The following is a 22,557-nucleotide window of genomic DNA, read 5'->3' as shown; positions in this document are numbered from 1 at the left end:
GAAGGCAGGCATAATTACTTCTTCGCCATGAGGGCACTCCCTGACAAACTCCGGTGGCCAGTCTTTTTCAGCTAGAAGGATGTCATAGCCCTTGGATAGGTTATCCCAAAATAGTCCCCTTATTTTCCTAGTCTTATCTCCCTCTATACGTAATGTTATCTCGTATATTTTGTGGGGCTTGCTAACTCTGGTATCTGCAGTTTCCACTTGAAGGTATTCATTCGTGTCCACTGTCTCCAGATGATTCATAAGGACTTTGCGAGCTATGCTCACCTCTGCTGCGCTGTCTAGCATTGTCTGAGCCCATTCTCCGTTTTTCAGTTGTGTCCTCAGTATTCTCGGCATTGTTAACTACCTTGATACTGGCTACCTTCTTTTTTGGAAATTGTGATTTCTTTTTCAGTTGAGCAGGTTCCTTGTCTTTGGACTTGGCGTGCTCTTCTGATCGTCCTCTTCTTTCCGATTTCTGCGAGGAATTCTGAAAAGATTGAGACGGACGTGTATCAATGTCTTGATATCTATCAGGTTTTTTAATATTATCCCTATTTCTAAGGTTATATCTATTCCCAGAGGGTTCACTCTGAGGTGACCTTTGTCTCGGGTTTGGAGATTTCTCTCTTCGCCTAGGAGACCTTCCTCTGGACTGGAATTTCTTTTCTTTAGGATTGGATTGTTTATTTCCATCCCAGTTCTTTTTTGGTGAATTATTATTAAAAAATATTTTTTCTGGACTTGTAGTCAGTTGCGGTTTTACTGGTATTCCACCTAGACTATCTCTGCCTAGTTCTTCATAGGATTTTTCTATGATTCTGGCAATTTCAGCTGGTTGGTCTGCTATATCTGTCTCTTTTAACCTCTGGCGGATCGCCACGTTTGCTGCTTCACCCTTTATGTTGGCTAGTAATATAGCCGAGACCTGCTTGAAGTCTTTCAGTAATTTCATACCAAGAGTTAAAGCAGGTTCTGGACCGTATTCATCTTGAATTTGTTTTAGCACATCTGGTATTACCGAAATGGATGGAACACCGTGCGTTTTTGTGTAGATTGAAGCAAAGACCGTACCCCAAGTGTCACAGTCCTCAATGTGTGGTGCGATTCCCATTGGGAGACATATAGTCAGAATCCTGTGCTTTTCTAATGGGGTGGTGTCAGGAAACACCGCCTCTATTTGGGTGATTTTCTGTGCCAACCAGAATGGTATCTGTTCCCGTTTAGCTGGAACTTTACCTAGGCAGGATTGGATGATCTGTGGTGTGATTTTATTTGTGTTCCCCTGGTGAGGGGTTAGCTGTGGAATTTTAATCGCTGGCTGAATTGTTGAAGTCCGCATTACATACTGAACTAATTGTCTGTGAATTTTTAGTAGTTGTTTTAGCTGTATTAATAGCTCTGGTGCAGTCATCTCGTCGATGTCTGGATGTGGTGTGTATCCGGCTAAGACCGGCCACGTTGCTCCTGGTCTTCCTAAAGGACCGAGCCTTGTAATGTGATTATTATGTTTTAGGGCGCCATCAAATAAGAGCAAATGCTCTTGGAATTTGAGTGGTACTTCCACCTCCTCGAAAGGAGTGTACGTTTCAGGAGGTTCCTCTACTTTGTAATAGTGGAAGTACTTTGTTACAGCATTTGCTGCTGGAAAATGTATCCATGTATAGTATACCTCTGTCTGCCGATATTCGTGTGCCTCAATTACGAATATGACTGTGCCACCTCTAGGTGTCAGTCCATTTTCTATAAGTTTTAAGGTTATAGATCTCCTTTTGGCGACCTGGATGAGTATTATATCCGGGTCTGCTGTTTGCATGGTAGCATCAGCATCTGCTATTTCAGTAGCTAATCTAATTGCCTCTCTTTCTCCATCACTGTCTCCCATTTTACTGACAGGATGGTATTATTTTTATTTGCAGATCAGGTTTCTTTATGGAAACAGAGATTAGGTGCACAATATTTTGGAACTGTTTTATCCTTCAACGTTGACTAGACCAAGAACCATACATAGGAGTTCCCTCCTGCGAGGTTTTGGAGGATATAATAACCTTTCACCCACTCCAGACGTCTTTGGAGTATTTGGGAAAAGGGGTCTGAGTGAGAAAGCACGACTGAGTTACTCTAAATGTCTTACGTTAGTTTTATCGCCCTTTCCAAACGCGTTGGGCGCCATGTAGTGTAGCTCCTATTTTCCCAATAGGCTCTGCGCATTGGAATAGTACCTACAGCAGTAAAGGCCTAGGCCAGACGTTAACTAGGTCTACTACTGTCGAAACTAGACTTAATTTTTGGGTTTGCCAGCTAAGCTCAGAGTTCGCTAGAAACTTTCTCGAATGTTCAAGGAAGGATGAACTCCCCTGATTAGACAAGAAGGGATTTAGTTTCTGACAACCATAGAACATGACAACTTTGCTCTCCCCTAATCAAGAGTCAATCTCGAGAGTCGTGTGAGCACAAGGCAATTATTTTACTCAGTCAGTACGTGCATTCTTAGTCTCATCAGAATGTAGAGAAAAGGAAGAGACGGGCGTGTTCAATAAAAGATGTTATTTATTGATCAGTCTCTTTTCTCGTACAAGAGAAATGGATCGATATTATTGCAATACTTATAGTTAAGTAAAGTGCATACATTAGAAGCAATAGTATAAAATAATACTGTAAAAACATTGATATGGTTTCTGAGCCATATGATGTTTAAAATGATTAAAATATATTTACATACACATATACATTTGACTAAACGTACTCAACTGGTGTTTCTAAATACGCCTACCCCGTGTACCTGACCTAAGTCTAATGCGTGGGCGGGAATAGAAAGTTACAGTTTAGTTTAAGTTTGTTTTTGCCAAGTGAATAACTAAAGAATTCTCTAGGAGGGGTTATTCAGTTCTGTACCTGGAATTTAGGATGAATGAGGAATGGTATCTCTTTCTCTGCTCTCGATATTCCAGGCTGCCTGCGAGGGCTGCCCAGAAGCGCCGGTGCTGGGTCTCTCGGCTTGAGATAGCAGCGCGTCTCTCAGCGCGTCAGGAAGGCGGGGCTGCTGCCTGCGGGGTCTGCTTCTGCTCTCGGCTTCGGCAAGTATGGCTGCTCCGTCTTGTCACCACGCGTGTGTTTGCATAGGGCAAGGTCGGCAATATTTATACCTTAAAGGTGCCGAGATTGACGTAAGGATGGACATAGGTACGTCAATAAAGATGTCATACGACTTGCTCGTTAGCACATTCTTTACTAAAGTTCTCTGTGAAATCAAAACAATGGCCGCACGGATTATCCAGGTTGTCATAGGTTTGATTTGTTATGAGAACGTCGTATGCCTTATCAGGGGCTGGAGGAATATCGCTTGTCTAATTAGATCTCAAGCGTTATGACCTAATCAGATAACACGTTCCTGTGCCGTAGTGTGACTGCGTCAGATAACGGTATCTGCATCATGGGGGATTTCTTGCCTCATGGGCTGACTGTTAGTTAACTAGCTAGTAAGTTTAACCAGAATAGGGTCAGGAATAGGGGGATCGAATCAGAACCTATAGAAATACACGACAGTGGAAGACAGCGTGGATCCTGGAAGCTCTCAATATTTGCCAAGTGGGTCAACAGGTAATCAATGCGGGAGAGGCTGTGATGTGCATTAGAATAATAGGTGAATCGTGTTAAGTAAGGATGAAAATAACAACATATATTTGTAAGGCCCATAACGGCATGTGCCCACAAAGCCTAGGCGAGGGGCATGCAGGCTGTCGGTCCCTCTGGCACATGAGGCGCTCCAGGGGTGTCTCCGCAGGCAGTGGTATCAACACAAGAGAGACATCAGAGAGTCAGTCAGGATATCCAGAGAAGCTGCAGCGGATCTGTCTTGGTGGAGCGTGGAGTTTAATCCGTCTCAAGGAAAGCCCTTTCATCTTCCTCCATCGGTGGCCACAGTGATAATGGATGCCTCTACCCTAGGGTGGGGTGCTCATCTGGGGGATCTGGAGATAAAGGGTCTTTGGTCTCCAGAGGAAAGGTCGCTTCACATCAAACTCCTGGAATTGTGGTCAGTCGGTTCAAGACCGGACAGACAACATTACTGCGATGTGATATTTCAACAAACAAGGGGGGGTTAGGGTCGCACCGTCTCTGCAGAGAGGCATTGCGGCTCTGCCCCTGGGCTCTGGACCAGCGGATTTGCTTGATGGCAGATCATCTGGCCGGGGTGCTGAATGTGTCTGCAGGCAGTCTCAGTCACAGTTTTCCGCCGACCACGAGTGGAGGCTTCATCCAGAGGTAGTACGACACATCTTTCAGACATGGGGGACTCCTTGGGTGGACCTGTTTGCCACTCTCGAGAACGTGCACTGCCCATCATTCTGCAGTCTCCAGTTTCTGAGGTATGAAGCGTTGGGGACGCGTTTCAGTTGAGTTGGAGCTCACAACTCCTTTACGCATTTTCTCCCATACCCTTGATTCCTTGTGTTCTGAGGAAGATTCATCAAGACCGGTCCCAAGTTATATTGATCGCCCCGGATTGGCCAAGAAGGGTGTGGTGCAAAGCTCTACTTCACCTCTCATCGCAACCTCTGCTCCGTCTCCCTTTCAGGGCTGACCTCCTCTCGCAGTCGCAGGGGCATGTTCTACACCTCCAGAGCTTGCACCTTCATGCCTGGAGATTGAACGGGGCAACCACCTAAGTTCCTTCTCTCTCCCACCTGACGTGGTGGCTGTTATTTTATCAGCCAGACAACACTCCATCAAGTCCTTTTGCTCCTACAGATGGCCAAGATTTGTTAAATGGTGTGAAGAGAGATCCATTGACCCTTTAAAGGCCCACTTATCGAATGTTCTTCAGTTTGCTCTTTCTTTGTCTCAGCAGGGTTGTGCTGCGGCCATGGTTTAGGGCTACTTGTGTGCCTTATCAGCGTTTGTATCTACCTGATCAGCCCTCTTTATTTAAGTCGGCTATGTTTTGAGATTTATCAAAGGACTTACCAATAGGTTTCCACCTCCTCCCTTTGTTATGCCCCAATGGGATCTTAATCTTGTTTTGACTTTTTTGATAGGTTCCCCGTTCGAACCCCTTCATAGCTGACCTTTGAGACTTTTGTCTTTTAAAATAGTCTTACTAGTAGCAGTTACCTCAGCAAGGAGGGTGAGTGAGCTTCAAGCTCTTAGTTCGAAACCTCAGTTTTTGACCATCCATGCTGAAAGGATGGTCCTCAGGACCAGGGCTGCTTTTCTGCCTAAGGTAGTTACTCCCTTCCATCTGGGGCAGTCCATAACTCTCCCTGTGTTTTATCCTCCCCCTTCTAAGGAGGAGGAAAGACTTCACCGCCTGCACTCTAAAAGAGCAGTGAGCTTTTATTTGGACATAACAAAGTACTTACGTTTAGACGATCAGCTCTTTGTTGGCTATGCTGGACACTCAAAAGGCAAAGCTGTGCACAAGCGCACTCTATCCAGGTGGATCATCTTGTGCATCAAGATCTGCTATGTCCTTGCTGGTAAGGATCCACCTGAGGGTATAAGAGCTCATTCTACTTGGGCTAAGTCTTCCACCTCTGCTTTAGCCAGAGGTGCTCCTGTGTTGGACATTTTTAAGGCAGCGACTTGGGCCTCCCGGCACACTTTCGCAAACCATTACTGCTTAGATTCCGAAGTGAGGAGGGAGGGCCATTTTGCGCGCTCTGTCTTGCAGGACTTTTTGATATAAGAAAGGTGGACACACCCTCCCCCAGGAGTGGGACTTCTTTGGGAATCTATTCATAAGGTGAGGAATCCACAGGCAGATGTATCCATCAGAAGAACAGTGTTCGAGGCATGTGGGCTGCTAAATTCATATCTTTTGCATAGATCGCCGCCTAGTGTTGGGTCCGGATGATCGCACATTGTTGTCCTGGAAGAGTCTTCGAAGTATCCTGAGATACGTGGCTCCTCCCCTGGACTACAGTGTGCATGGGCATCGGCTCCATCCCCAGATTGTTTTTTTCCGCCATTGGGTTCGGATGCGGTCTCGACGTCTCTCTGTCGGAACCGAGAAAACGTACTTCTTTAAGGCCAAAAGGCCTTCGTTACCTACGTCGGTATTGTTTGCGTACGGTCTCGAGTTTCTCCCGTCTCTTCGAGTCGGAATCTGCGGAGTCGAGTTACTCTTCGGACATCGAGGCCTTCTCATCGCAGCAAGACCGCGACTTTTTCAACATGGACCGGAGCCCGTTTAAATACTGCCCCGTCTGTGGGTCCAAATACCCACATATCGACGTGCACCCGGTCTGCAATAAATGCCTCTCGCCAGACCATAACGAGGAGAACTGCATGGCCTGCTCCAAGTTCAGGTCGAAGAAAACGCTCAATAGACCTGTTTGCCACAAGGGAAAACGCAAAATGCCAACACTTTGCCGCCAGGTTCCCTCACCCACAGTCGCAGGGGAATGCGATATGGATGAACTGGTCAGGCAGATTTGCGTACGCTTTTCCCCCAGCACCTCTAATACCGCTGGTGGCAAGAAAGCTAAGGCAACACTCGATGACACTCATCCTAGTTGCTCCAACGTGGGCACGCCAACCATGGTACACCACGTTTCTGGAACTCTCATTGGTGCCGCATCAAAGGCTGCGCCTAACACCCAGGCTCTTGACGCAGAACCATGGCGACATTCAGCATCCAGATCCGCAACAGCTCAACCTGGCGATCTGGCTCCTGAAGTCCTAGAGTTTGGCTACCTTCACTTACCTCCAGAATGCATGGACATCATCAAAGAGGCAAGGAAGCCCACTACCAGAGCATGCTATGCTGCAAAATGGAAGCGTTTCGTCATTCACTGTACAGCCAATAACATAAACCCGCTAGATGCATCTATCCCTAACATCATTTGCTATCTGTTACACCTTTACAAGTGCAATCTAGCGTACACTTCCATTCGGATCCATCTATCCGCCATAGCGGCTTATCTTCAGAACAGGCAGCATCTCTCTGTCTTCAGAGTGCCTGCCATTAAAGCCTTCCTAGAGGGTCTGAAACGAGTCATTCCCCCAAGAACACTGCCAGCTCCGGTGTGGAACCTCAATGTGGTCCTCACCAGGCTGATGGGCCCACCTTTTGAGCCACTGCACTCGTGTGAACTCCAGTTCCTAACATGGAAAGTGGCTTTTCTTATTGCTATTACGTCACTAAAACGTATCAGTGAGCTGCAAGCGCTCACGATCCAGGAGCCATTCATACAAATTCATCCGAATAGGGTGGTACTACGCACTAACCCCAAATTCCTTCCGAAGGTGGTGTCACAGTTTCATCTCAACCAAACTATTGACCTGCCCGCATTCTTTCAAAACCCTCAAACAGTTGCGGAAAGAATGCTCCATACATTGGACGTTAGGAGGGCGTTGATGTACTATATTGACAGGACACAACACTTTAGGAAAACAAAACAACTTTTTGTTGCCTTCTCGCCACATCACAAAGGCAACCCTATTTCCAAAGCAGGAATAGCCAGGTGGATTGTTAAGTGCATTCAAATCTGTTATCAAAAAGCTAAACGTACCTTAACAATACCCCCAAGGGTGCACTCCACACGCAAATTGGGGGCATCCATGGCTTTCCTGGGGAACATTCCTTTGGAAGACATTTGCAGAGCAGCCACATGGCTTACACCGCACACCTTTACAAAACACTACTGTGTTGATGTGCCTTCCAAGCAGCAAGCAGCTGTAGGACAGGCTGTTCTCAAGAAACTTTTTCAGGTTTCTGCAGCTGGCACGGGCAACCGCCGCTAATGGAGGGACTGCTATATATTCTATGCAAAAGATATGAATTTAGCAGCCCACATGCCTCGAACTGAATATGCTACTTACCAGTATGCATCTGTTCTTGGCATGTAGGGCTGCTAACATTCATATCGCCCACCCTCCTCCCCGGTGCCTGTCACAGCTGCAGATACACTCTTGCATTCAATCATTAGCATGGACATCCTTTACACTATTACACTCCATCTCTGCCACAATGGCTAAAAACAATCTGGGGATAGAGCCGATGCCCATGCGCACTGTAGTCCAGGGGAGGAGCCACCTATCTCAGGATACTTCGAAGACTCTTCCAGGACAACAATGTGCGATCATCCGGACCCAACACTAGGCGGCGATCTATGCAAAAGATATGAATGTTAGCAGCCCTACATGCCAAGAACAGATGCATACTGGTAAGTAGCATATTCATTACTTACCTTAGGGAACGCTTTTTCTGGTGGATACAGTATCTGCCTGTGGATTCCTCACTGACCCACCCTCCTCCCCATTGTCCACCTTTGTATACCTTAAAGGTTGCCTTATTTGGCTTGTTGTTTTATATTGTATCTTCTTTCAACCTGGTACATTTATGTTTTATGTTTTATATGCTTATATAGCGCTCGATTGCCGTGGCGTCTTGGCGCTGAGGGGTGTAAGCAAGAACAGTGCACTATGTTAACAAGAACCTATGCGGAAGTAAACAGCCATGTTTTCAGGCTCTTCCTGAAGATCTGCAAATTGGATTCGAGCTTCATGGACAATGGCATTTTGTTCCAGAGCTTTGCCGTGCATTGCAAAATCGCCCTGCCACCCCATCTTGCCCGTCTGGTCTTTACGGTCTTAATGAGGCCCAAACTGGCCAATCTAAGAGCACATGAGGGAGTGTATGGTGGAAACAGTTTTTGAATATTTTTGGCATTACCACCATAAATTGCCTTGTGCACAAGGCTGAGAAACTTGCATTCCACACACTGTTTAATGGGAAGCCAGTGGAGAGATTTGATTCCTGCAGAGGTTGACTGTCCTCTGGGTATGCCCAGGAGTAGTCTCGCTGCTGCATTCTGTAAGGATTGCAATTTTCTCAGTTGGAATTTGTCAATGCCCAGAAACAGGTTGTTACAGTAATCTAACTTGGATAACAGAAGTGCCACCATCTCCGTCTTTTGCAAATCTAGAGAGTTGTATGGAAAAAAAATTCTTAAAGTTTTTAATAAGAAAATGTATAGGAAATGCTGATGTTCTTTAGCTTTCCTTTTTGATTTTATATTGTGTATGTTGGTTCAAATGTTGTGTACTGTATACTATGGGCTTGTTGTCGGTCCACCTGTTTCGCCTCGGAGGCACGGAAAAAATGGGTGGAACTGACGTCATCACGCCGGCGAGGCTCTCTTATGGCTCCGGTGACGTCATGCGGAGTCGCGAGCAGAGCCAACGTCCTCATCGGCGTGAAGAGCTAGGAAAAAAATCCGCTGAATGCTGGCGCACGGGATATTCATAAGGTGAGGAATCCACAGGCAGATACTGTATCCACCAGAAAAAGTGTTACCTAAGGTAAGTAACTTGTTCTGCAAGTGTAGACTTACACATTTCCACCCCCCTGAAACAAGGGGAGGGGCTAAATTTAAGTGTAAGTTACTACTGTCAAAAAGATACAGTATCACACATGGATAACCACTGGTATTGCAAGAGTCTCCCGTAGAACATAATGGAGTTAAAGAATTGAGAAAAACCTATATGAATTAATGTTGAACTAAATTATTTGAAATATGTAGAAATATAAATAAATATATTTGAATGTAATCAAATAAAACAATAAAACATTTATTAATTAAATGTTAACAACCTTTTTTAACTTAAAAATGATAACATTATTTTTTTAAAGAACATATTTTGACAAGTATTAATTTATACATCACTTTAAATCGTTAATGCCCTTTTTTTTTACTTTTTATGTAAATTTAATTTATACTTTAAAGTTCAGCAAAATAATTTTAATAAAATACGTTTCTGTAGGAAGCTGGCTATCTATAAAGTGCACTAAAATAGTACACTGTGTAGAGAGTCCAGTGGGTCCCCAATTTGTTTGCAGAGTCTAAAGTATGTAATACTAACGCTATCTTTTGCAGTACTGTGGGCGAGCAGTTAGGCTTATCAGAGGGTAGTGCAAAGCATTTGTTGTACTCACAGAGGCAATAAATGAGACACACACTCAAAGAATAAATCCAAGACCAATTTAGAAAAACTTACGCTTCTTTTTATATATGTTTCAAAACCAATAACTTTGTTCACTGGCAAGTACTGTTTTCACAAGCAATACATACAGTAAGTAAAGCCTTTAAAGTTGTGTGTCACTAAACATACTGAATCCTATGGAAAGAAAAGTCAGAGATGCATACAGGTAGGTTCAGTCCGATTCAGGGGGTTCAACTCAGGGTTTGGAGTTGTAGTGGACCACGGTCAAAAGTACTACCAGCAATTCTTTGGAAACTGCCTGGGTTCTGCCAGGAGCAGGATGCTGGTGAAGTTGGTAGCTGGTGCTACGGAGAAGGGGAGGGTCACCCTAAAATAGGCTGCACAGGGGAGAAGTCTGAGAGCTCCCAAATGGGGGCCCAGGTCACAAGGGGGCACAGCCGGTTCATCAGGAACAGGGCCTGTTGGGTCTGGTGCAGAGTTGGGCTAGGTGCACAAAGATGCTTCTCGCGGTCAGGGACAAACAGCTGGCAGGGTAAAAGTCAAGGCAGCTGGGCCAGTCATGAAGTGGGTCTCAGTGATGCTGATGTCCCTCAATGGCTGCTTGGTACTGGTGCAGTTGGAATTCAGACTGGACTCTCACTGTTGGTCTTTGGTGCAAGGCGTCTGGTACCCCGGGGTTGGTGCTGCATGGCTTCAGTTGGTTCTGGTGTCTTCACACTCGGTGAGGAGACAGATGTGACCTTCTAGAACACGAGTACCTTTTCCGGGTCATCAGCAGTGTCGGTCCGGCTGGGGGGAGCTCCAAGGCGGTGGACTGGACTCTGCTTTCTGGTGCCTGAGTAATGCAGGGGCGAAGCACCTCTACTCCAAAATTTTTGGAGTGCTGATAGGCTACCCAAGGCTTTGGTAGTTTTCCAGCTTGCAGGACGAGTAACTCTGTTTGTGATTGCTGAGAGAGGGTTGAGGACGGACAGGGTTTTGTGCCAAAAGTCCACAGTTCTGCTGCAGTTCTCGCCAGGCAGTGACTCTTCTTCGTCCTTCTTCTCTTGATCCGTCAAATCTGGATTCCTGGGTTCAGGGGTACCCCCTAAATACTCAAGTTAGTGGTGTTTAAGGGTAGTGACAGGTAGTAGCCAATGGGCTACCTACTTTTACGGTGTCCACAATCTCTATGGGAATTTTTCCTTAGTTCTAGGCCCACATGCCCTTCTACCATTTTACGAACTTTGAGCCAGATTTCATTAAAATTAAATGTCTTCCCTTTGGACGAAAGGTCATGGGATCTCTTTGTGGGTACGATATCCTCACATATTAACGAGTAACAATTCTGTGTTGAACTTATATAATACAAATATTTGTTAGATAACGAAACCTCATCCTCCCTCAACCCCTCAGGCAATTTTGGGACAATAGTCAAATAAACACAATTCAATCTCTTGCTGTAGCCATCTTGACCCTTTAAAGAGTTTGTTGCGCCCTTGTGTACTGGAAGTGGGGGGTGTTTGTCCCCTCCAGGGGTTCTAGACCTTCCAGGCATGCATGTGTTTAGGCATGATATTCGCTTCTCAATGGGTTGCAAAGATTTGCCAGGGAGACGGAAAGCCATGGAAGGAGGTTGAACCGCATGGGCTTCTGCTGCCAAACCTTTGTCTTTCTGTGAGGGAGCTTGGCTAACTCCAGCTATACAATCCCTTCGTTTGTTTTATTCTGCCATTCACTTAGAATATGCCCAATTGGACAATGGGCGAGTAACTTATTATTACACACTGTTCCTGTAGGTTTGAGTTTTTCAACCTCTGAAGTGACAAACACCAATTGTGCCCACAGATCAACAATCTCTTCCTGGTAGCTCTTAACAAGAGTGATAATTCTAAACATATCCACTCCCCCATCAATACCATATCTACTGAGCAATACTTAGCCAGGCCCAGATTCACTGGGCATTATATGGGTTTCGCTCCCAACCCCAGCCCCCCAATTCTCCACATTAACAAAACCAGTTTGAAAGTCTGCAAGCACAGAAAATCTATTTGAACATAAAATCACAGGCTCTATTGAAACTGCCTCCTGGTTAAAGGTACCAGTTATAGGAGGATTAGCCTCATTCGTCCAGGGGATTTCAAGTTGCTGAGAAATATTGCCACTCCTGGGCTGGATATTGCCACTCTGGGCGGGATATTGTCACTCCGGCCGGGAGATTAAATTCAGTTTTGTAACAAATATTGGGGCTAGCTTCCCAGCCTCCCCTTATCTCGATTTTTGGTCTCAAGTCACCTTTTTCCCACCTGGAGTGATTCCACCTCCTTAATTAAAATGTCTATATCCTCCATTGTGGTAATAGTCATGGAGCTTCATGGAATCGATTCAGAAACAACCCAGGAGCATTTCCTTTTTCTTAGGGAGGGCCCCGGTAGCCTTGTGTTTAACCATCCCAGCAGTCAGATGCAATAAACACTTCAAATTAATAGTGACCCTTCAAATTGTAGGTCGTCATTTGGTCAAACATTGGCCAAGGCAAGCAAAGGTGGAGGTCAGAAGAAAGCCACGGTGAGTGGCCCTGCCCTGATTCTTTCTGGTGCTGCCGGGTGCAGGACGGGCCCGCCCTTGGCCTGGGCTCTACCTGGGCATTGCCCATGCTGCTGGACTACAGTGTACTTGATGTAGGGAGATCAACTGCACTCAGATGTGCGATTCTTTTTTTCTTTTTTTTTACTTTTTATTATTTGAAACACAAAGAGACAAAAACATCAAACAAACAGCAAGGCAGTACAGTATGAATACCGACATTAGATATGTGCTCAAGAAGGACGGGAGACACATGCTAACAGGAGAAGAAAAGTCTCTGAATACAGTTGAGGGGAGGGAGGCACAGACAGAGTTGCATATGAACAGTATGACTCATCACTGCTGGAAGGGATAGAGGTCAGGGCGACTGAGGAGGACTCTGGGAGGCGGTGAGCGGGGGTGTACAAATATCCCCACGGAATGTGTTCCAAGGAGTCCAAATCTTACTCCATTTTCTGGGTCTGCCTCTTGCAATATACACTGTTTTCTCTCGAAACATGCACCAGTCCAAACTCTCTTTCCAAGTTGTCACTGTGGGCGGCCTCAGGGATCCCCACAACTGGGCAATATCTCTCTTCGCGACCATATTGGCCAAGGTCACCCATCGAAGCTGTGACACATCATAATCATTCGGACCCCATACATTCAATAAGCATTGCCGGGCCTCCGGCCTCATAACCACACCCGTGACATCATCCATAATCTCATGTATACGTTTCCAGAATCGCGCCACCTCAGGGCATTCCCAAATGATGTGAAGATAGGTGCCAAGGAGACCACACCCACGCCGACACATGCCATCCGTAGAAAAGCCCATATGAATTAGACGGGGACCAGTGACATAAATTCTGTGGAGGATCTTGAGTTGGACCAGATGGAGGCGGGCCGGAATCGCCACCTCCTTGGGAGAGGAGATCGCGGACTGTCAATCCTCATCATCCAGTTCAATACCATCAGCAATCCAGGCCTCACGAAGGCGATCAAGCAGACCCGATCTATCATTAATCATTTTTTTGTAGAACAGTGAGATAGTGCTATCCGGCACATAGCCGTCTAGTATACGATCTTCAAGGGGGGAGGAATCCGGGACAGCACAACCCACTGGCAACACAGAATTCAGAGCGTGACGTACCTGGATGTAACAAAATCTTTCCCTGTCACTCAGCTTATACTCTGTTTGCAGTTCAGAGAAGGCCTTAACCTCTCCCTTAACCCAAAGATCACGCACTTTACTTATACCGATCATGTCCCACTTATCAAATCCCTTCGTCTGCCAGAGGCCGCCCAACTTCGCAGAGGCATAGAGCGGTGTCACACCCGTTAATTTATCACTCCAGCCCATAGCCGCCATAGCGCTATGCCATACTCGCACAGTTATAGCGGTAGGTCCCGTGAGTTATGAACGGGAAGGTCCCGAATAAAGTGCCCTATAGTAATCAAGCCCCGGAAGCAGCCATTTGTCCATTTCAAATGCTGGGTTCAACGCCGGGCCATACATCCCGTGGTTGATAGCCGCAAGGTGGTAAGCCCAATAATACCTACGAATATCCGGGAGCGCTATACCGCCATCATACCAGGGGAGTGTCAATTTCGGAAGAGCTATACGCGAACGTCCGTCCCATATTAGTTGCCTCTGTAACGATTCTATTTCCCGAAAATACGTTGACGGGATGACATCAGGACTATTCTGAAGGGCATATAGGAACCGGGGCAGGGACATCATCTTAAAAAGGGCCGCACGCCCTAGTGGAGACAACGGTAATTTATGCCAACGCGCTACATCGGAGCGCAACCGCTGAAGAGGGGGAAGCAAATTTCGTTCGTAGCGAACCGTCGGATTCATAGAGATAAACACACCCAAGTACTGAAAGCCGGATTGCGACAGCTGGATGGGACAGCCCCGTGGCAAACGAGGGACATCACCTGCAAGTACATAAATGCAGGATTTCGACCAATTAATGATGAGGCCCGAGTTCTTCCCAAAGGAGGTAAGTACGTCAAACAACACATTAAGCGATTTTTGGGGAGAGGTAAGGTACAGTAAAATATCATCCGCGTATAAGGAAATGCGGTCCTCAAATTCCGGCGTCCAGCGTATACACTTCATCGAGGGTTCCCACCGCAGCCAAGCAGCAAGAGGCTCCAACGCCAAATCAAAAAGGAGCGGGGACAACGGACCGCCCTGTCGCGTGCCCCTACCTAGAGTAAAAGACATGGAGACGCGGCCATTAACCACCACCTGAGAGAGTGGTGCTTCATACAGGAGTTTGACCCAACCGATAAAACCCGCGCCGAAACCAAACTTGGCGAGTACCGCCCAGAGATAAGACCACTCGATTGTATCAAAGGCCATCGTGGCGTCCAAGGACGCCAAGATGGCCGGTTCACGCAGCGTCGGGGCCCTCGCGAGAACACCATGCAGACGTCGTAAGTTTAGTGCCGTATTACGGTGCGGGATAAAACCCGATTGATCCGGATGAATCAAGTCACCAATAACCGTAATCAAACGATTAGCAAGTAGTTTGGCGAGGATCTTGGGCTCCGCATTTAAGAGCGAAATGGGTCTATAAGACGAGCAACGATCCCGTGGTTTACCCTCCTTATGGATCACCACAATGGTCGCAAGACGCTGATCTCTAGGGAGGGAGCCATTGTCTTGAGCAGCCAAAAACATAGCACGTAGATGGGGAGCTAAGGTATCGGGGCATAACTTATACAGTTCCACAGGAAGGCCATTGGGACCCAGAGCCTTGCCAGAGCGAAGGGAGCGCAGCGCGAGAGCCACTTCATCCACCGAGGGCGTGGCATCCAGGCAGTCACGCTCAGAGTCGGACAAACATGGGAGCGCTATATCCTGAAGCAACAAATGCTAATCCCCTTCAGGCCTGTCGGACACCGAAGTATATACCTCTCAAAAATAATCAGCAAAGCATTCAACAATGTCAACTGGATCAGTTACACTCACACCATCACACGTCACAATCACCGTAACTACTCGATTCGCTCTCTCCCTTCTGTCTAGCCAGGCGATCAATTTTCCTGCTTTATCGCCCACGTCATAGAGCCGTCCCTTCTGTTCCCTACTCATCGTCTTTGCCGCATCAGTGACCAAAGTTTTATATTCTAGTTGTTTAAGGCGGAGGACGTGTAAAGCTTCTCGAGACACCCCCCGCTCCAATGCAGTCTCCAGATCTGTGATTTCAGTTTCGAGCTGAACAACTGCCTCGTTCTTACATTTCTTAGCACTCCCCACCAAAGACAATGCCTGTCCCCTGATCACGGTCTTAAAAGCTTCACACAACGAGACAGGTGAAGATACAGAGCCAACATTTTCAACAAAATACAGATCAAATGATTTAATCAATTCAGTGCGCGTCTTGGGGTTGAGAAGATACCATGGGTTAATTGGAGCCACCCTGCCCTCGGCCCCGATGTCAAGATTAAAATGAAACCAAATAGGGGAATGGTCCGATATGCCCCGGGCCAGGTCTTTAACCTCTCCAATCGAGGGGGACAGTGCCGCCGGTATCAGGATGTAGTCTAATCGAGAGACTGCCATGAGCTCCTGAGTGGAAAGTAAACTGTGTCTGCTCTGGATGCATTAGTCTCCAACAGTCTATGAGGCCCAAGGTTTCCAGGAAGTCGCCCAACCAGGATTGTGCAGGAGGAAGATCTCGGGGGGGATAGCGATCTATCCTGCCAGAAATGACGAAGTTAAAGTCACCACCCAGTATCAAAACACCCTCGGGGAGTCCCAGAACCATCCGCCCCAGGTGCGCAAATGTCGTGGATTGCAAGCCCGGGGGGGACATAAACTGACACCAACGAGATTGGCTTTCCCTCCCACCGCCCGACTAGTGCAACATATCGACCCCTGGCATCGAGGATCACATCATCAACTTCGAGGGGGAGGGAAACCCTGAGCAAAATACCCACTCCTCTAGAACTAGACGTAAATCCCGAATGGGCAGCCAGACGATAACCCCCCCTATTAAGAGCATGACAAGTGGTTCCTATCAAATGCGTCTCTTGTAACAGTACGACATCAGGCGAAAGGCGCCGCAACAGCTGCATAACCACCCCTCTCTTTATGCGATCACCCAACCCATTCACATTCCAGCATAATACCTTCAACCCCCTACCCCGCATCCAAATCCAAAATGGACTCCCATCGCAAAACGAGCATCACACAAACGTCAATGATAATGAAAGTACCTTGCTTGAAGAAGAAAAAACGAACAATCCCTGAACTTGTCCCTCCCTCCCCCCAAGGCTCCCAACACAACTTCCCCCCCCACCCTGCACCCCTGCACCGACTCAAAAGCCACACCAACTTGCAGTGTGCCTGTCGCCCTAGCAAACACAAACATAAACTAATCTACACAAAGAAAACCCCAGAGGAGGAAAGGGTCCCGCCATCCCCGCTACCGCCGAGGATACGAATGGCATGATCAAAGAAAGTCAGTGAACTCCGGCTGAGCACGCAGAAAACGGTTCCGGACACAGGCACCATAGTCATTCTTGGTCCATCAGTCCCCCTTCCGCATCACCAGCATGTTCTTGGCCAGCGCGGCGAGTCGGCAAAGTATCCATCCAATCACTCACTTCCTCAGGCCTGACAAACTCAACACGTAGTCGGGCCGGGAATAACATAGCATATTTTAGTTCCATGTCTCTGAGTCGCCTTTTCACACCTTATTTCACACCTTATTTCACACGTTATTTCTGGACCGACTGAGAAAAGTCTGGATAAAAGTTTATGGCGGTGTTTTCGAACTGCGTAGGGCCGCTTGTCCGTGCCGCCTGCAAAATGGCGTCGCGATCTCTGAAATTAAAGATCCGAGCAACGATCGGACGGGGGGGGGAAACCAGGCTTCGCTTGCCCCCCCGGCACTCTGTGCGCACGTTCTATGGCAAAAAATTTGCTCAGGCCCTTTGGGGCCAGATGATTTAGAATGAGGTCCTCCACTCGAAGATCAATGGCGAGTGGACTAGATTCTTCTGGGACCCCAATAATACACACGTTATTGCGCCGCGCACGGCCTTCAAAATCCTCCAAGCGACGTGCAAAAAAGTCATTGGCAGACCTTAAGTTGCGCACTTCTGTTTGCAGGTCAGACATGTCCGTGGTGAGGCTGGATGTCTTCAAGTCTAATGACTTCACTTTCTCATTCGTCTTGGCTAAGTCAGTGCGAATGAGGTTGACATCGATAGCCACCGTGTCCAACTTCAGAGCCAGGACTTCATATTGTTGGCCAATGGAGGACTGTATCCCAGCAATGGTGCCCATCACTTCTTGTAGTGTTAAGTCCGCCAACACAGCAGGATCGTCGACAACCTCCTCCCGGGCCTTAGGTGCGCCACCGGGGGATTCTTTAGAAAGCGTATATCGGTCCATGACGTTGGTCTGGGTAGAACCACCCCAGATGGTGGTCTTAACCTTCCGTTTCTCACCCTCAGGCTTGCCCGTCATGGCGAGTCGGGTGCCCCGGCGGGAGGCTTGGGATCTGGTCCAAATGGCTCCGTAAAAGTCACACACAGGAACACAGGAGACCAAGTTGGGCCAAGGGGAGACCACAGCCAAACAGTCGTCTGCTCGAAACTCAATGAGTTGGCATCGGTCCGATCAACAGACACACCTGCCTATATGAGGCAGTGCGCCGGAGAAACGAAACCGAAAGTGAAGTGAGGCCGTGGTCCGACCTCCTCGAGCCGTTGTTGTTGAATTACGACCCGGGCACTGCCAACACTCAAGGTCCAGGCTGGTCCATGGAGAAGGCCGCAAAGTTCAAGACGGCGGAGCTCGGGGACCCTGCGTCCGATTTCGATCAAAAAACCTGCTAGTACATCAGCCGGGTTGTGTCTTCAATGATCTTCCATCAGATCAGGATATTAAACAGGATAAATGCGGGAGGCAGCGAGGGTCCTCGGGAGCCCTGTGCTCACGCGGCCATCTCGGATGCGCGCGAAGCTCCTCCTCATCCAGATGTGCAGATTCAAGGAATCCTGAGACTAGAAGTCTCCAGCGGCAGCGGCCTTAGATGCTTGAAGACCGCAGCTGCTCTTCCTGCGTGGATGGGAGAGCTCCAAAGACAGTTGGAGCAGGGTAAAGCAAGTCTTTGGCCCACAAGCAGGATCAGCAAATTCCTATATACAAAGACCCGGTAATTTTAAGGAGGATGATAATTTATTTGTATATTTCCATGGCATTAAGATGGGTTGTGTTTGGAAGAAAACTATTTCCTGTTGGATACTTTGATGGTGACTTGATGGTATAACAATGCTATCAGCTGACTAGAAAGTGTTTTAGTTCCGATTTAATTCCATGAGAGGTGTGACTGCTACTTTGACACTTTTGAGGTTTGTACCTATTCGGAAAATTTGTAAAGCAGCTGATTAGGTCTTCACTTTCTCACAGCATCATTAGAAGTATTGGCAATGTTGCAGTCTTTCTGATTTAATGTAGAGTTATGTAATTAACCCAGTTCGTATTTTGGGTTGCATTAGGCGTGTTAAAGAATCTGTTGGTATTAATGTCAACTAGAATAACAAGGTACTCCGGCAGTGTCCTTTCTGCTGGATATGATAACCTATTCAGATGCCCCCCATCCATCCTCCCTTTCAGGATATTATGTTATTCTGCATTGTTGTTTGCTCTTTCTTTTTTACTTGTTTGGGTGTCTTGAGGCGTAAAAATGAACGGACCTGAGGACCTGACCATAATATTAAAAGGTGTACCATCTAAATCTGAAGCTTCACTTATACTTCTGTTCTGTGCTCTTAAGAAATGTCACACTAAGGACCGTCAAACCGGAAGAAACAACGTCTGTGACTCTTGAACTTGGTGGTGTCTTGCATAGTTTTTAACAAGTCATTTCAAGTGGAGCCTCAAGATGGCACTGTTAACTCTAAGCAGTGCTCCCTGGCACTGGTGATTGGGAATTGTGACAAAGGGAAGGGATTTAAGTAAAGAATCTACATGGGTCATGTCGGTCAGAAAAGAATATTAACAACGGTAGGCTCCTTGTTCATTTCAGCTTCAGTTATTTGTTGAGCAGTTGTACAACTTCAACTTGCCTTCTAAGACCAACAACTTTCTCCTTTTCAAGAATCAAGGAAGTTGATCTCCTTGCTGAGGGTGTCCTTAGTGTCGCATTTCTTACAAACACAGAAGTGTAAATGAAGCTTCAGAGGTAAGTGATAAATGTTGTAGTATTGTGCTCAGCAAAACAACATGAGCGGCAACCACTTTAGTGGAAATGATACACTCGACATGAACGTGCTACATATCCTTTTCCCTTCTCTACCTTTTCACCACAGACCTAGGATGAAGCCAAGAGGGGTGGTGTGCACACATTTTCAGTGGGGACCGCACTTGTAGCCCAGAGGGTTCAGTTTCAAAACTCTGAATAATATCATAATCAAAGGGCCTCAATTGTGACACGATAGACCCCCTCCTTGCTGGTACAACAGCCACAGATAAAATGATTGGACAAGGAGTCATCTTAGTTCCTTTGGTAGAATTGGACACATGTGCCCTTTACATGCAGTGTGAGTGTATCTCTCATGGTTTAGCTCCAGATTTGTTTCTTCAGGATTCACTATTGCGCAGGCGGAGGCACTACCCGCTCTCAGAAGAGGGATTACATTTTATAATGTAGATGCGCGAGAATTTTTGCTACTGCATGCGCAGTTGTTCTGCACAATGTTAGGAACGCTTGCACTGTTCCCACCTGCGTGGTATCTGTGTGTGAGAGCGAAAGCACCTTGACTTCCTTCCTACCACTTGTCCCGTGTCTCTAATTTGTTGGTAAAGACGTTTTTAGGTTTCCCCTGGCGTCCGCTGCGCAGCAGCGTTCGCGCAGGCGAAATCTTATGTTAGAACAGTACGGGGGCTTTGTCCCTGCTCATAAATGGAGGCTAGCCATTGGAAGAGAGATCTGTCCGTCATTGCAGGAGCAGATTCGTGGGCGTTCCGGCGATTTTTACTCCTCCCACCCCTTTTCGTACGTCATGCGGCGGTGGGCGGTTGTTTTTTTTTTTTGTCTCGGCATGTTTGTTTACAATGCCAATAGCTCTAACTTTTCCAAAGGCGAAACCATTGCATTGTAAATGCTTGTTACTGCTAGTTACCATATCGTTCCTGTGTTGGGTGTCAATATGTTTTGGTAAAATCCCTCTCACTATCAAAAGTCAAAGCGATTGGCATTGTCTGTACCTGTTCTTTCCTTTTTTTTTTTTTAACTGTCTCAGAATCAATATATTTATTGTGGGCTGTGAACTAGGACCTCGCAATGTGTATTCCCTTTTCATCGCCAGTTAATAACAGCATAATATGTATGGTATTTTAAAGTACACATTTGTATGTATGTCAAGGGATGGCACTGGCCAGGGACATTTATCTTAGAGTGTGTAAATGATATTCTGTTTTTGAAGCCAGTAAAGAAGAATGTTGGATAAATGTGTTTAAATTCACAGACAAAATCACCAATCCTGTTTTGTTAATAATCATTTAAAAAACCATGTGCAGTCATGACGATTTTTTGTTTCCTTTACAGACTGTAAATAAAGCCATTGATGAAGCTCAGACAACAAGCCAACAGAAGAAACTGGTGAAACAGAAATCCGTTAGATTTATAAAACAATACACACTCCCATAACAGTCATCTTACTACAGTTTTTATGTTTTTCTTTTCGTCTGTACCATGATATTTTTCTACTCGGCTTGCACTATGTAAAGAACATTTGAATTGTTGTTTACCTTGTACTTTTCAATTTTGCGTACATATACATTGTGGCTTGCACAATGCAATGAAGCTCGGATATGCATCTCTTTAAACTATGTAATAATATTTCATAAAATTGATGAAGAAAAAGTACAGATTTTGTAAGAATTTATACTTGGAAGGAAAATTTTGAATGACATGTACTATTATCTGACCTCATGTATTTGAAGAAGCCTCACTAAAGTAATATATCAGTCTGCAATAAAATTAAACGTGTAGTAGCTAATCATAACGTTATCGTACCCTTTGTGAATATAAAGCTGGTTGTCTGTTGTGGTTGTCTTGAATACATTTGTCAAGAATGACGCTGTATTAAAAAATCTTTAATAATAATAATATCCAGATTTGTAAAGCGCACAATTACCCATTAGGGTCTCTAGGCGCTGGGGGCCGTCGGGAAGATTAAGCGAGCTATTGCCCAGAGTCACATGGTGCTGGGCTAATCTGCCGCCGGTGCTGGGGATCGAACCGTGATCCCCAGATTCCGGAGTCAGTCGCCCTGGCCGCGGCGCCACACCTCTAATACTGATCGTGGGCTGGGCATGATGACAAAATTCAGTCGGAGGTGCAGATGAAATACATATAAATGTGATAGAGACTTCTAGCTGCAGATTCATTACCTTTGAATTTCCTAGGCATCCGGAGCCTGCAGCTAAATAAAGTCTCTACCAGATAATGCATTACCGAAGGTAATTAACTTATTCATTAAGAGGTTTTTCTTTACAGCATGCACAACCCTCATTAATAGAATTATGAAAAGGTGTATAAAAATGAGTGTGCAATGTACTGAAATGTATAATTATATGCTCCATCGTAATTTCAGCAGTTTCACTGGTCCTTTGAAACAGCAAATTTTGATCACTACTTTGCTTGCTAAATTACCGTTTTTGCTATTACTGTATGTTAGAACTTATGGTCTACGAAGTGTTTTAACTGTACAACTGGTGCCTTGAGTGTGCGGAAAATGGCTTCTGTGCTAAATGAACAGGAGGGCCAGGCTGGCCTCCAGATATTGACCCCAGGAGTCAGAAGTAAGAGAGGTTTAGGGTGGGGCAGGGCCCAGCACTGGACCTGCCGCTTAGACTAGACAGCACAAACACTCTAAACCAAGTTTAGGTAAAGTCCAACTGTCTTTCGAGATGCTGTTTGCTTGATTGCACGCACATATCATGTTTATGTTGTATGACAAATGTTGAAAGAGCACAGATAAAAGTGGTCTGGGTAGGAGAAAACAGGAAAATAGACTGGATGGGTAAGTGGGATCGGG

General features: G+C 46.2%; 1 protein-coding gene across 2 annotated transcripts in view; it reads left to right on the top strand.

Annotated features, from left to right (window-relative positions):
• Positions 1-21,516, top strand: part of VPS13C (vacuolar protein sorting 13 homolog C) — a 2,773,485-nt gene extending 2,751,969 nt beyond the window's left edge. For both annotated transcript variants that reach the window (XM_078680824.1, XM_078680823.1), the window contains exon 83: positions 21,063-21,516. In XM_078680824.1, coding sequence (XP_078536950.1) covers positions 21,063-21,164 — 102 coding nt within the window. In that variant the 3' untranslated portion in view covers positions 21,165-21,516. The remainder of the gene's footprint in view (positions 1-21,062) is intronic.
• Positions 21,517-22,557: the final 1,041 nt, after the last annotated feature.

Source organism: Lissotriton helveticus, chromosome 3_1 (assembly GCF_964261635.1).
Source record: "Lissotriton helveticus chromosome 3_1, aLisHel1.1, whole genome shotgun sequence".
Taxonomy (NCBI): domain Eukaryota; kingdom Metazoa; phylum Chordata; class Amphibia; order Caudata; family Salamandridae; genus Lissotriton; species Lissotriton helveticus.
Note: the sequence above shows the minus strand (reverse complement) of the source record. Positions and strands in the feature narration are given on the sequence as shown.